This window comes from Amblyomma maculatum, chromosome 5 (genome assembly GCF_055883805.1).
Source record: "Amblyomma maculatum isolate TAMU_Amacu chromosome 5, ASM5588380v1, whole genome shotgun sequence".
In the NCBI taxonomy this organism is placed as follows: Eukaryota; Metazoa; Arthropoda; class Arachnida; order Ixodida; family Ixodidae; genus Amblyomma; species Amblyomma maculatum.
This window is the reverse complement of record NC_139348.1, coordinates 156,361,229-156,376,491: the sequence shown is the minus strand read 5'-3', so window position 1 is coordinate 156,376,491 and position 15,263 is coordinate 156,361,229. Positions and strand designations below refer to the sequence as shown.

The window sequence follows — 15,263 nt, the reverse complement described above, 5'->3', positions numbered from 1 at the left end:
TCCTAGGAAACTAGTAGAGGCTAACCTGTGGGAACCCGTCGAAGAAGCGAAGACACCTCGAAAGCAATGTGGTGCATAGCTGTCCCTATCATCCCTAATTTTCGATAGCTCATATCGGTAGGCGTCGATGCCTGCGACCTTTTCCTGGGAAACTAGTAGAGGCTAACTGGAGCCTGTGGGAATCCGTCGAAGAAGCGAAGACACCTCGAAAGCAATGTGGTGCATAGCTGTCGCTATCATCCCTAATTTTCGATAGCTCATATCGGCAGGCGTCGATGCCTGCGACCTTTTCCTAGGAAACTAGTAGAGGCTAACCTGTGGGAACCCGTCGAAGAAGCGAAGACACCTCGAAAGCAATGTGGTGCATAGCTGTCGCTATCATCCTTAATTTTCGATAGCTCATATCGGCAGGCGTCGATGCCTGCGACCTTTTCCTAGGACATTAGTAGAGGCTAACCTGTGGGAACCCGTCGAAGAAGCGAAGACACCTCGAAAGCAATGGGGTGCATAGCTGTCGCTATCATCTCTAATTTTCGATAGCTCATATCGGCAGGCGTCGATGCCTGCGACCTTTTCCTAGGAAACTAGTAGAGGCTAACCTGTGGGAACCCGTCGAAGAAGCGAAGACACCTCAAAAGCAATGTGGTGCATAGCTGTCGCTATCATCCCTAATTTTCGATAGCTCATATCGGCAGGCGTCGATGCCTGCGACCTTTTCCTAGGAAACTAGTAGAGGCCAACCTGTGGGAACCCGTCGAAGAAGCGAAGACACCTCGAAAGCAATGTGGTGCATAGCTGTCCCTATCATCCCTAATTTTCGATAGCTCATATCGGCAGGCGTCGATGCCTGCGACCTTTTCCTAGGAAACTAGTAGAGGCTAACCTGTGGGAACCCGTCGAAGAAGCGAAGACACCTCGAAAGCAATGTGGTGCATAGCTGTCGCTATCATTCCTAATTTTCGATAGCTCATATCGGCAGGCGTCGATGCCTGCGACCTTTTCCTAGGACATTAGTAGTGGCTAACTGGAGCAGGTAAATAAGGTGCTCGGATATCAGTTTATGCCATCTTGAAGGTGCCGGAAGAGGTCACTATGGGAAGGGTCATATATAAGTGCAAGATAGTATCAAAGGTGCGTAAGCGCCTGGCAGTATGCAGAAAAAAAAGTAAAACCGAAATGCGTTCAAGGTAAGGTGTACCCATCAATTCACTTTCGTGACATAGCAGGCGAGTGTTCATCTTTAAATTTTAAGTCCGGTATAACGTGGGCACAATAGTGCTGAAACGTAATCTCGAAGTGCAGCAACTGTACAGGTTCAAACGCTGGGGACGTTTAGAAAGAATTTGAGTGTACCCTCCTTAATTGAGACAATTTAGACAGGTTTGTTAAATTGAGCTGAAATGTAATACACCGGATAATGAGACTGTAACAGAACGGCGGATTTTTTCGCCGCGTCGAAGCTTCACCGTTTTCACACGTGTCGTCATGTATATATTCAGCCTGAAACACCGATGGTTTTTCGTTGCGTACATTGCCTGTACTCCATCCTTGCAACTTAAGTTCGACTGTGAATTGACAAACCAGTTTAGAGAAGTTTTTGAATATTGAGCAAACACTATTCAACAGACGCAGGTTCGAGGCATCAGCAACGACGGCAAGAAGTCTGTCCGCTCTCTGACAGGCCTTCAACGCGACGCCGAGGTCGTCTTCGTGCCCAAGGGCTGCGCTGAAGAGCCGCTGTTGTCCTCATCGCGACCGGGGCTACCGGACTTCCTAGACGGATCGGGAGACTTGACGCGGGCACTTAGCGAACCCGATCTGGGCGCCCACCCGGACTCTGGCCTTGGGGAGGACGAACCAGTCACGGGCTCGAGCATGTTTGAGAGGCCGGGCTTCGGGAGCGTTGCCTTCCGGAACTCTATCTCGGGCACCCTACTATCTCTGCCTTCCTGCCGCATGGACGACGAAGAGTGCAGCATTGCCCTGCCCTGTGGCAGCGTCGTCGACTCCATCGGCTCAGCGGGCAGCCTGGCCCAGAGGCAAAGTGTCCTGCCGTGGGACGACTGCGAAGATGTGTACTATGAAGAGGACGAAGAGGAGGAAGAGGACGCGAATGCGACACCAGCAGTGGTGGTCTTCTTGTCTGCGCATGGGTTAGCCGAGTACGTTGACCTGTTTTCAAGAGAAAAAGTAGACCTGGATGCTTTGATGCTGCTGGGCGAGGAAGATCTGAAGGCTATGGGTGTGCCGCTGGGCCCTCGAAAAAAGCTTCTCAGAGCCATGGAGCAGAGGCGGGTAGCCTTCGAAGACCCTGGCGAAGTGGCTGATTCGAGGCTCTAGCTTTGGAAGAGGGGCACCCTCTGTGGACAGTTTTATTCTAATGCCTTGTGAGCATGCATGTGCGTGTGTTGTGTGTGATATGCCAGTCTACAAGTGACGTGCTAATTTCCAGGCAACATGGTTTTCCTGCCATGAGTGAACTCAGATGTGAACTCACTTTCGTTTCTTTTTGGAAACCTGAGATGACAGCTGAGTGTGTCTACCTACTAGTGAACAGCTCTATTCACTGAACTGTGACCTATTTGACAATTCCAACAGTTGCCTTCAGAGCTTAGATGCATGGCTTGAATGTCAACCCTGTGGGTTAAGGCTAGATAGGTGAAATAGAATTTCGCTTGAGGATTCACTGCAGTACCTGCAGTCTTTTCTCTTAACTGGCAGCTGTGTTATGCTTTGTATGTCATGTTATATGAAAGGTATGAGATCTGGACATATTGGTGTAATTCAGGAGGACACATATGCTTGCTGACAATGATGAGAATTGCACAAATGAGGTAATTGCAACAAAAAACATGACAAGCACAATTTGCTCCATGTGCTGCTATTTAGTATTTTCATGCTTCCAGATATTCACTGAGCACCACATGTGGTTTTACCTTCGAAGTTGAGTGTGCTTGCTTTCTCTTTTACAAAAGAAAGATCATAGTCAAGATTTTTGCTAAAGTTTTCTAGAGACACAAGTTAATGGTGCATGGCATTCTGACAGAGGCAAGGAATCAATGGTAGGAAACACCTAGTACTGGCATGACTTGCCTTGGGCGTGCTTTATTTTGCAGGAGGGCATAACATTTTTTTCAGACAAGTGCAGCTGATATTTTGTGCCTCTTCAGTGCCACATTTATTTTTGGAAAGTGACATTTATACGTGTTTCCTTCTTTCTTCATATGTTTATTTGCCACTGTGAATAGGTGATGTGAATATGGCTCAGTTCTGAAAAGACCTTTAGCTGCCTTTTGTGTGAACTGTTTGCAGTTAATGGCACTTAAAAACAGAGATTCGGACCTATGCTTTGGAGCTGGCTCCAAGAAACGGCACTGAATGATTCCACAGTTAAAAAATAATTGAAAAGTCAAGCAGCATTTAAGGGACATCAATGATACTTTGAAGGTTATGATAGCTATTGCACCTGTCAAACTATTGTAAAGTATGCACATGCTATTGCATAGCTGTCATTTTCTCAGAAATAAGACATCACAGCTTGCATTTACTTCAAGCTAGAATGATAATGCTGCCTTTTACTTCATTGCATACGAGCTTCTGCAAATCAAGTTGCTCTGTGCCTGTCAGTGCCCAAGTTGCACTGGTATGTAGTACAGAAGGCATTCACTCACTAGTTTGACTAGCACTTTGCACATTCTTGTACTTACTTTTTAATGAAATTTAATTTTGAAGGATTTTGATTGTGATATTACTGTGCGCTGGTTTTAGAGTCAAGGACATCGTGAGGCGCTGCAAACATGACCTTTCGGCATGGCTATTTTCGAGTTTCTTTTATTGCGTCAGAAGATTTGCAAATTTTGTGTACTAAATAAATATGTATCAGTGACTCAGTGCACTGAGTGTTAGGTTTCTTCCACTGTAGCTACCAGCGATCGAGGGACTCCGCTACCAGGCACAAACATGGTGGCCTGCTGTTCAGAAATGAGAAGGGTATTTGTGAATGCAGAAATCCCCAAATAAATGGATGAGCCAAATTTGTTGCCTGTTCGTTCTGAAATGATACCCTACAATGGAGGACTCTTGTGTCAGGTGGGTATGTGTTCTGGCTCATCCTATCTTCATAAAGCTTTTTCCTAGAAACTTCAAAGATGGCGTCACTAATGCTTGAATAGCTGCTGGGCTAAACGCATGCACCGTATGCTGTGCATACATGGTGCTTAGCCAGTGGTGCATGTGCTTACCACAACATTTAGGGGCTATGGGTGTAGCAGCGCTAAACGTTGCATCGCTCAGAGAAAATTGCAGAAAACTTCTAACAGCTAAATCGTTGGCTTGTTCGCTGTCACACCTTGTACAGAGGTGGCATTTAAGCATGAAATGCTTTTAGCACCCATTTTAACACCTGAACTAAAAGGACACGAAGGTGTGGCAACTTCGTTGGGATCATACCTTCATACTGAGGCGCCCATGCAGAGCAAGAGGAAAGGACACACAGGCAGCAGTAATGTGAAAACAGTTTTAAATTAAAAAGTAATTAGTTATGCTACTTATGCTGGTGTGACTCACCCAAGAGTACCGGGATTCTTTTGATCTGTCTCTAGAGGTCAAGGCCCACTCAGGTGACGATTCCCACAGAAGCTGAGACATTTCATATCGCGGTTTTTTGGGCTTGTTGGTACATGATTCCAATACACTATAGCGCAGCAAAAGACGAGGACACAAGAGACGTCTCTCGTCTCTTGTGTCCTCGTCTTTTGCTACATTTCATATGTTGCAGTGATATTCGATGCAGGATGGCGAAGCACTTTCTTGGCGAAATGAACAGTTTGGCCAGTCTTTGTACAGGTCTGGATCGTCTTCGGATTTAGGGCGGAAGGTGCTTGGCTGCTTTCGGTCCTCTTAGATGAGTCTTCTCCTTCACATTGAAGCAGGATGCATGGCCGAGACCTCTCATACGTGCTCGCGCCTTTTATCCACTCGTCAAGGTTAGTCGTCCTCTTCCATCTTACATCGGCCAATACAGATCTGCCTACTTGGCAGTTTTACACTTTTTCATTGGTTGACATGCAAGTTTTGATGTGGAAGTTTCTCCCTCTCACTGGCTGGCGTTGGACCTGAGATATGGCGTTTTTCCATGACGACCATGGGATGCGTAGGGTTCTGCTATGAGCATGATTGCATGTATGGGGATACCGCTGTTTTGGCTGTAGCCTCACACACAGCACTGCATGGAATATGATATAACCGTCACAAAGGCGAACCTAAACAAAGCGTCATGGGTCACCTCCTGGTGCCTACTTCTGCGCTGCCACTAAGCCAGCTAGAGCAGCGAATGCGTACTCTTCCTTGATTCCACACAAGTGTCGCGACATAAAACAAAAAAAACATCGTAAGGTACAGGTACACTGAATATACAGCAGAAAACCAAAAAAAGGGCAAATTTATCTTTCTTACTGGTGGATATCTCAAATAGCCTGATTCCTGCACGCTGTGCTGCCACTGCTCAAGAAGCGCATGTGTCAACTAGTGTCTTTCTTCAACCTGCGTTTGCTTCATGGCCCAAAACGGAAGAAAAGCACAAATCTATGGTCTTTGTTTTTAGTGCCACATATTTTCAGTTGACACATTAAGGTTTTGATCGCAGCATTTCGCACAAATGCAAAAAAATTTCTAAGGGGAGCTTTAGATTACTAAACTGCGATGAGGCGAAAGCCTCTATCGCACAATGGTCCGAAACCCTCCACTACGGCACCTATTTCTCTCTGTTTTCACTGCCACCTTCGCGATGACGCGATAGCGTAAGCTACCAGCCAACATATTAAGCCCCGCTTTAACCGAGCCGTATGAATGTGCCTGCGTGGCCTAGGGATAGCGTGGATGCAAAGGTCTTGGCAGGCTGATTTTGATATGACCTTCCGATATGAAAGGAGATGCTCGAGTTGGCAGCTCCTGCCTAACGTAATGCCAGGAAGGTACGCCCAGTTAGTGCTCGGCCATGTCAGCTGCCAGCTACCGCCTCTCACGTAACGAAAAGCGTTACGGACGGAAGGACACGATCCGCGAGCATGAGCCATTAAAGGCTATCGCCTTAAAATATTGGAATCTACACTGCATAAATTAATGTGAAAGCCGAAGCATTGCTACTGCACACGGTGTATCACGTTTGCTCTCATTATCATTATCAACTCAACGCACCTTCATATCACTGCTGCTGTCATCATTGCCATTATCACTAATTGTAGCGTCAAATTGTCATCGACCCGCCGGGGTGGCGCAGTGTTTAAGGCGGCCGCTTTTTAACGGAGACTAAAAGCAAGGCGCCCGTGTGCTGTGCGATGTCTGTGCACGTTAAAGAACCCCAGGTGGTCGAAATTTCCGGAGTCCTCCACTACGGCGTCCCTCATAGCCTGAGTCGCTTTGGGACGTTAAATCCCACAAACCAACCAACCAATCAAATTGTCATCGCTACTATCATCCTCGGTAGAAGAAGAATTATGATGTGCGTCTCACGATTCCGGCCGTGGCGCAGTTGGTTAAAGCACTCGGCTGGGGATTCGAGGGATTGAGGTTCGATTACCAGTGTAGACATGACTTGATTGATTGATTGATTGATTAAAACTTTAATTTCCACCGATTTAGGAGGCCCCCTACTCCCCGCTCCTGGCACGCAGGCCTGAGGAACGGGGGCTGGAACCTCCGCGACTAAGGACTGGCGAATATACATTGGTTATTCGCGGTCTCAGCTGCCAGGCGGACGGCTTTTTGCTGGTCAGCGGGGATGTCGCTTCGCAGCAGGGTTGCCCAGGCTTCTTTACTTTTAATGTTGTCCCTAGCGCCCGGAGACTCAGGGCATTCCCAAAGGTATATGGTCGAGGGTCCCCCTCGCTTCGCAGGCTTTACATTTATCATTTTTTCTCTCATATATCTGGGTGTGGAGCAACCAGACAGGGTTCGGGAAATTTCCGGCTTGTAATCGCCGCCAGGCTATGGCCTCTTTATTATTTAAGCTAGGATCCGGTGGCGGCATCAGACGTCTTCCTAATCTATAATTTTGGATTATTTATTTATAATCACTTTTATTTATCTCATGACGTCATCAAGATGATTGACAAGTGACACGTACATCAGCGCACAGATCCCGCGCACATATCGCGCACGGGATGTCTTTCCATGAGCCTCGCCTTAAAAAGCTGGAAATGTACAAGGCTCTGAACCGAAGATGAGCGATAGCTCTGTTGATATGACACAGTGTTGGTGGGCAGTATCGTCACACTTCTGGGTGGACACCTGCATTGTGCAAAGGATGGAGGGAGTGAAAGAAGAAAAATTAAGAGCTGTCATAGTGGAGGGCTCCAAAATAATTTCGACCACCTGGGGATCATTAACCTGCACTGATATCACACCATCAGGACCGCGCGTTTGAACACATCAACAGAAGCCTCGTGGAGGAGCGAAAATGGCGTCTGTGTGCTGTGCGATAACAATGCACGTTAGAAATGCACATGTGGCCTAAATTAATCAACAGTCTTGCACCACTTTCTCTTTCCGCGTTCACTTCTACCTTCCTCTCCCCTTGCGGAACGGTTCAGGGGTCCACCCAGAAGTGTGACAGGTAGTGCGCCTTTCCTATAAAACAGTCTAAAATTTGAGGAAACAAAATGACAGCGGCCCACTGAACTTTGTGGCTACTGCACCCCACTGCCAGCACAGTGTGGCTGGCACACCAAATCTGGCGTCCACTCCTATTTGAGTAGGCCGCACCTAAAAACGGCGTACATATTATGGATGCTTCCGAGACTACCCTCTCCACTTCTCTCCACAGCAGCTGGCACGCATGCGGAGAACGTGCCTTGAAACATCTGTGAATGAATGAATGAATGAATGAATGAATGAATGAATGAATGAATGAATAAATGAATGAAGCCTTTATTTGAAGGAAAGGATGGCTCTCGGCCGCTGTTTGGGTAATTATGTAGCTAGGAGGGATAGGAGCGTAGCTTCGTCTTCAGATGCTTCAAGCTGTTGCTCGTTGCTTGCCATGCTGCCGATCTGCGCGCTGAAAGTCGACCTCTCTCACAGTACTCGAAGCAAGCCACTCTCACTGCATGCCTATGTAGCAATGGAATGTTGTATTGCGGGGCTTGATAGAATCTGATCTGCCAGGGTGGGCATGCCGTCGTGTGGAACATGCGTAACTTTGTTTTTTCCTCGTGAGAAGGATGGACATTGTCATACAAGGTGTTTTAGATCTGCTGTACACTTTTCTTGACAGTGGGTGTATTGACAAGTGGTTTCTCGGAAGACACGAAACACTCAAACACCTGGAAATCTAGAGTTCAAATTGCGGAACCAGAGGTCACCAGAGATCTCCATCGTATGGGTCCCTACTCATGAGGGGAATGCAACGAGGCTGCTAACAGCCTCGCGCCCAAGATATCTGCACCCAGTCGGCCGTGGAATCATCCTTACCTGGGCGAAGGACCCGCTCATCACGTACACGGGAATCACGGCTGAACACAGGATGGAAAGACTAGACCTCCAACCTCCAAATCGGTCTCACACCTAAGGAGTGCAGAGAGTGGAGAAGGTTACAAACAAACCGATTCTTTCCCCCTTATCTATACGGGGAGGGAGGGGAACCTCTAAAGTTCTGCACCAAATGAGGGATAACAGCAAATCAGGATCATCTCATCACGCAGGCACGTTCATACAGCTTGGTTGAAGCGTGACTTTATATGTGGGCTGGTATCTTACGCTCTTGCGTCATACCCTTAAAAAATTAGCTTAAGTGTCCCCAATAATGTTGCACCTTATACTGATAAAGCGTGACAGGGGAATAATGTAGCCGGCAAAAGAAGCTTCTGTCGTTGCTTTCGCAATTCAACTAGAGTTAACTAGAGCTAAACTACAGCCAACGTTTTTGGATTCAAAAAGGGTGCTTGAGTGTCCCACGGGCTGGTTTGAGTGTCCCATGGCTAAAAACGGCAGGTCAGGGGTAAGGCACGACAGTTAACAATCATGGGTTCCCGCCTAGCTACCTTGCGTCGTGTAAAATTGAAGACTGCATATAAGAAAGAGCAAAAGAAAGAAATGCGGTCTGAAAGCTAAAAACCGCTGCAGCAGTATCCTGAGCAGCGTGACGGCTGTCGCGCGCTGCGGTTTTAACAGAACACAGCATCCGCTTTGCGACGCCAAACGAACGACATTTGCACAAGGGATGTTCCACGGCGAACCAGTGCTGTTCTACTCATGGAGTGATAGCCCCGGAAAGTGTTAACACCACACCTCAAAAGCAATTGTCTTCACTATCGGAACAACTGCGAAGGGACGCCGCTAACACCTTTAGTGGTGGGCAGCTCCCCAAGGGACTCTAATGACCGCTCGACTGTGCACTAATCAAATGGTGAAATTCCGCAGCAAGGGCGATGCCGAATCCGATAAACCAAGCCGGATGGCATGTGCATTTATGTGGTGGAGTACTTGCTGACGTCTGATAGTTTTTCTGCTCGTGCGTAAAAGTAGGCCCCTCATACTTATAAGCCCTGTTATAACACCCGTTCCTTCTTGTCATCTCGGAAATGCCTTCCGACTCTCCCTTTGTTCTCGACATGGACGAGGCGACCTATAACTTGAACCCATGGACTGGTAACAACTGTACTATCGAAGTAACTGCTTATAGGCCACGGAGGTGGGCTTGAAATTTTATTAATTCCATCTCCGATGTTGTCAGCGCGCTCGAGCACGCGAAGGCAGGGAGGCAGATTGCGTTGCTTCTACTGCTGGACGTGTCAGGCGCGTTTGATAACGTCTGCCGCGCTCCCATTCTCGCGACGCTTGAGAGGGCTGGCGTGGGCGGACGCTTGCTACAATACGTTCGGAGCTTTTTCCAGGCGCGCTCCATGCGCGTTCGCGTGGGGGGTGCTCTCTCGGCGCCTCGCCCGGTCGGGCTAGGCGTGCCGCAGGGCTCTGTCCTGTCACCTTCTCTGTTCATGTGGCGATGTCGGTGGTGCCGGGCTGCCTGCCTGCAGGCTGCCGGCATCATGTGTACATCTCCATATACGCAGATGACATTGCTCTGTGGTGCCTGGGACCGCCGGGCGAGACAGCACGGGTGCGCGCGTGCCTGCAGGCAGCTCTGACGGCGGTGAACGACTGTTTGCGCGGCCTAGGTCTCTCGCTCAGCGCGGACAAATCCGTCGCAATGGCCTGTGTTCCGAGCTCGCGCAAACGACCACCGCCGCTCACACTGGACGGGACCCTCTTGCCGTGGCGACGTTCGGTGCGGTACCTGGGGTTGGACATAGACCAGCGCCTTTCCTTCCGACCCGCGGCGATCAAGGCCTGCCTGCAGATGAAGAGAACCACCGCCGCCGTACACAGGCTCACTGCTCGAGGCCAGGGCATCTCCCAGCAAGCAGCGTTACGGCTGTACAACTCCGCGGCTCTGGGGGCAATACTCTACGCGCTACCGCTCGTTACACTGCGCAAACCATGCTGGAAGAAGCTAGAGGTCGAGCATCGCAAGGCGCTCCGCATTTGCCTCGGCCTTCCTCAGAACTCTCAATGCGCAGCTACTTTGGCCGAGGCAGGTGCGTGGCCTTTACAACTTCAGGCCACGCGGCGGGCGCTCCGACACATCGATCGCCTACAGCGCGCAAAGGACGGCGGCCCGCTATTACATCGGTTGCGACATCATCGCCACTCGCGCATGGGAGCGGCGCTGCTCGAGTACGAGCAGCTCACCAATGCAACGCCCCCCTACGACCTCTTCTCGCCCTGGCCCGATGCTACGGAGGTTCAGCGAGAGATTGTCGGAATCGCGGGGAAACGCACCACACCGCCCTGTGCAGTGCAGCAGCTGACCAGAGCCGTCATCTACGAGGAACTCCAACACCACCTCCTCGTTTACACCGACGGCTCCGTGGCCAGAGACAGTTGCTCGCTAGCAGCGGCGGCTACCATCCCCGCCCTGCAACTGCACAGACAGCTGCACCTGTCATACCTGGGTTCTTCCACCACGGCGGAGCTGCTGCAGGCCTACGCCTAGGCCTGGATCTACTGCTTGAACTGACTCCGCCGCCACCCAGGTGTGCCGTGCTATGTGACTCTCGCGCTGCCCTCAGCCGCCTTCGAACCACCGGCCGGGGAACTCCGCTGCTGTGTCAGATTCGCGCGCGTCTCAAGCGCTTGGCGGAGCGTGGCTGCGCTATACGGCACAGTGGATCCCCGGGCACTGCGGCATAGAGGGCAACGAACGTGCCGACGAGCTCGCGACCGCAGCACATGAACTCCCTCCTAGCGACGAGCAACTCGCTTTGGATGATGTGCGTGCGGTAATCGACGATCACCTCCGGACGCAGCACCCCGACCCACGCATCACAAGAGGTGAGCGCATTCACAGTGTCAGCGGCCGCTCACTGACTCGGCTGCAAAGCGCAATGATCCTCCGTGCACGCATTGGATGTGTGTGGCCTGGGGAACGACGGATGCGCCACGGACTTGCCAACAGTGACGTGTGTGACGGCTGTGGCGAGGTAGAAACTCTCGAACATCTCCTACTGCGCTGCACCGCGCTAGCCGAACCACGACGTGAGTTGCTGGCGGCTTACAGAGCGCAGGGGGTAATCCCAGACAGCGTAGCTGTGCTCCTGTGGCCGCCGGGCTGTGCGCACGCCCGCGAGCGAGCTCACGTGAGCTTGTGTGAGTACATCGAACAGGCGGGCTTGATGACCCGCCTATTTCACCTCGCCAGATAGTGCGCGCTGGGACTGAACGCTCCACGTGTGCTATTTCCCACAATAACGGCCGATTGCCCACGACAGCCGTCAGTGTTTTGTACAGTTGGCCAGTGCGTGCGTTGTGAACAGTTGCCTGGACGCAGAGCTATTGCAGAGGCCCGCCCGATGGGCCGAGTGCTCAGTGACTAAGACATTTGCGGGTGGGCCTCAAGCAAACTACTGTATACTGTACCATAGTGTATATATTTCTTTTATTTTTACCTACCCTTTTCTTTCTCCCTATCACTCACCTCTTTGATTTCCTCTACCTTCTCCTCGCTATCCCTTTATTTCCGCCGCCCCAGTTCAGGTGCTTCAGATATAAGATAGCAGATACCGGGGCTGGCAAACATCTTTTCTTTCCTTTTGTACATACAATAAATAACCACTACAACAACAACAACAACAACAACAACAACAATCGGGCATGCTCCGTCGATAAATAGAAACTATGTAGCACCACACTTACCATGCTTATCCTTTCTGGACTACAGCGTTGAGGCGATGAAATATAAAACGCACTAGCGTGGTTCATTCATTTTTTTCAGACTGTGCACTGCTTTTTGTCTTGGTTGGCGTCTTATGAAACGCATAGCACAATAAGTGGACAACGTGATGCATCTATGTGTCACCATTTCGTTGCAGTCGCAGTAAATCTGCCGCATTATATTAGGCTTAATAAATTTTAATTTCAATTGTGGGGTTTAACGTATCGAAATGACACTTGGGCCATGAGGGACCTCTTAATGGAGGACTGAATTACTTTCTACCAGCTCGGGGCGCATATACGCTGACATCGCGCAGCGCACCTTTTGCATTTCGCCTCCATCAAAACATGGCTCCCGCGTCCGGGATCAAATCCATGACCTTGGGACCAAAAATTAGAGGGTCTTAAGAGGAGAATAGCAAAAGCCTACCCTTCCTATTCTATAATTTGCCTCCAATCGTTAGCCTCTTGACTGCATTAGTTGCAGTGCTACATATAATTATAGTTGGTTTACAGGAAAGGAAAGGCGCAGTATCTGTGACACTTTCTCCGACAAGTGTGCGTTTGGACGGTACACCATCGCTCCTGTCGCGTGGTGTTCCTGGGCGCGCGTTTAAGTGTGGGATTGCTCATGGCAGTAACGCTAGACAAAATGAGACTTCTTTTATCGGCATTCGTTGTAGTGCTACATATAATTATAATTGGTTTACAGGAAAGTAAAGGCGCAGTATCTATCACACTTTCTCCGGCAAATGTGTGTTTGGATAGTCTAGGTGATGTTGGCTTGGCCGGTACACCATGGCTCCTGTCGCGTGGCGTTCATTGGCGCGCGCGTTCAAGAGTGGCACTGCAAATGGCAGGGACGCATCCCGCCTCGGCCAATCAGAACGCCGCAAAAGCGGGACACACACTGTCCACGACAGCATGAGCCATTAAGGGTTTTCGCCCTAATAAGTGAATGGCAAATCCGCTGAGCCATCGCGGAAGTATGCTGGGCTCAAAGTGGAAGTTTAGACTGCTGGTACGCAAGTGTCAGTGATCAACCACTCACTTGAGCAATGAGGTAGTGGTCTATTATACTTCTCAGTAGTCTTGACCAGGACGTATGGGAGGAATAGGCTACTAGGAAAAGCTCTGACTTTCGACTAATTGTTACATGGAAAATTAGCTTTCGGGTTATCAGCAGCGAAATGAATATAAGGAAAGATAATGACGAAAGATAATGCCCGGTGTAGTATTTTTACAAATCAAATAAGCGCTGGCAGCTCTCGGGGGAAAACTTGAAAAACCTACTTGAAAGGAACACGCTGGTCCATTGTCCCCATTTGTTGTGCGCTTTGTACGACACTACGTGCAATGGTATACGGAGTGAAGTTCAATAATTTACATGTAAATAATGCCACAATTAATATCACGCAACAGCGGAGCTGGCTCCTGGAAGGAAATAGAAGATGATGTAAGGATTATGCGCGAGACTATGATTATAATGCGGAATCATTACTTTAAACGTGCGTTGATCTATTCACGTTGACCTGGCGCGTCCGAAGCTGTTATCGTTGTGACGCTGTATTACGAACAGTTGCATCAAAATTTCGGTACACATGTCGGCAAAATTGCCGCTGTGCGTGTGTTGTCAACGCGTCGTCCGTTGTTGCATGGTGCCGCCTTCCGGTTTTTCCTCGTGGCCATTTTTTTTTACCTCGCCTCGGTTTGCGACTCCGATGTTGTCAAAGTGTTGCTTGCTTCTCTCAACTTACTATTATTGTGGCAGATCTGTATTGAGAGCAGGGGAAAAAAAAAGTAATGCGCTTCATTCGCACCTTGGTTCCGAATATAACGTGAAATGCGTTCTCAGCAAAGTGATTAAAAAAAGCTCTCGTTACAATTGTGTAAGTACCATATGTTCTAACATTTAAAACGGACGACACTGACATTGCGTTAGAAAAAATCAATCTCCTATTGGTGTTTATTTTTAGGCAGAGTAGTCAGATTGAGTCGCAGAGATTCCGCACAATGAGTCTTCGAGGCAAGCACGCCGCCTTTGCTCAGCTTCCATCTTAATAGAGGTTTCCTCTGGCCTCCTGCTCAGCTTCGATGGCTTCGAACAGGGACTTGAAGTTGCCAGCACCAAACCCCTGCATGAACATACAAAGGAAGAGATGGCGAATTAGCAAGACCACTTTTTAATTATGGGAGCTGACTGACGCCCACCTAATCGAAGCCATACGGCTAGAAAGGTGAGCTACAAATCTTGATGCGGGCTAGTTCGTACGCAGCAGGCGAGTAGTAAATTAAAAAAAAAAAGCAGGACAAGGACAACTGGAGAAGCCCACTACGACCCACAAGACTGCTCAGAGGACAATGGGTCTCGCTTTGAACCTGCAGTATATCCTGCTTTCATACATTTTTTTTTTTTAAATGGTTGCACCAGTGCCGGACAATGCTAGGGGCAGCGACAACTCACACTGTGGTTGTGCCTCTGGATGACCTCCAGGAAGAGGGTTGGGCGGTCCTGCATGTTCTTGGTGAAGATCTGCAGCAGGTAGCCGTTGTCGTCGTAATCGATCAGAATCTTCAGCTTCTGCAGCTGTTGACGTGCGAAAAGAGACGACAGAATGAACGATTACTACCGACTTGAGAAACAACGCACCAGAGGAACAGGGAGAAGGCTGACAAAATGGGCCCAATGTGGACCATGTAACATTGCGTTAAAGAACCAGACTCTATTGCCAACAGCGTCACGTATTGATAACAAGTGCTGCATCATGCCCCAGGCAAATACATAAATGCCAAAAACCTAATTTATCGAGACGCCACTCAAGAATCCCGTGTGAGAGGGAGAAGCAGATATTGTCTTCGGTAACCGCTACCGTTACTGATAGCGGATTTGAATAGTTCGTAAGGATTCTTGAGGGCAAGTCAGCCAGAGGCTTGAATTGAACTGCTCAGCACTGATCAAAACATACGTGGAGTAAAAAAAGAAAAAAAAAAAAAACTGA

The 15,263-nt window shown here is 49.1% G+C and overlaps 2 protein-coding genes across 2 annotated transcripts in view; one reads left to right on the top strand and one right to left on the bottom strand.

Annotated features, from left to right (window-relative positions):
• Sans (SAM_USH1G_HARP domain-containing protein Sans) overlaps positions 1 to 4,026 on the top strand; it is a 121,032-nt gene extending 117,006 nt beyond the window's left edge. The window contains exon 5 of the mRNA XM_084604799.1: positions 1,633 to 4,026. Within this exon, the coding sequence (XP_084460925.1) occupies positions 1,633 to 2,340 (708 nt within the window). The 3' untranslated portion in view covers positions 2,341 to 4,026. The remainder of the gene's footprint in view (positions 1 to 1,632) is intronic.
• Positions 4,027 to 14,197: 10,171 nt separating this feature from the next.
• Hpd (4-hydroxyphenylpyruvate dioxygenase) overlaps positions 14,198 to 15,263 on the bottom strand; it is a 29,404-nt gene continuing 28,338 nt past the window's right edge. The window contains exons 12-13 of the mRNA XM_084604798.1: positions 14,729 to 14,851; positions 14,198 to 14,399 (exon numbers count right to left, since the gene is read on the bottom strand). Of these exons, the coding sequence (XP_084460924.1) occupies positions 14,322 to 14,399; positions 14,729 to 14,851 (201 nt within the window). The 3' untranslated portion in view covers positions 14,198 to 14,321. The remainder of the gene's footprint in view (positions 14,400 to 14,728; positions 14,852 to 15,263) is intronic.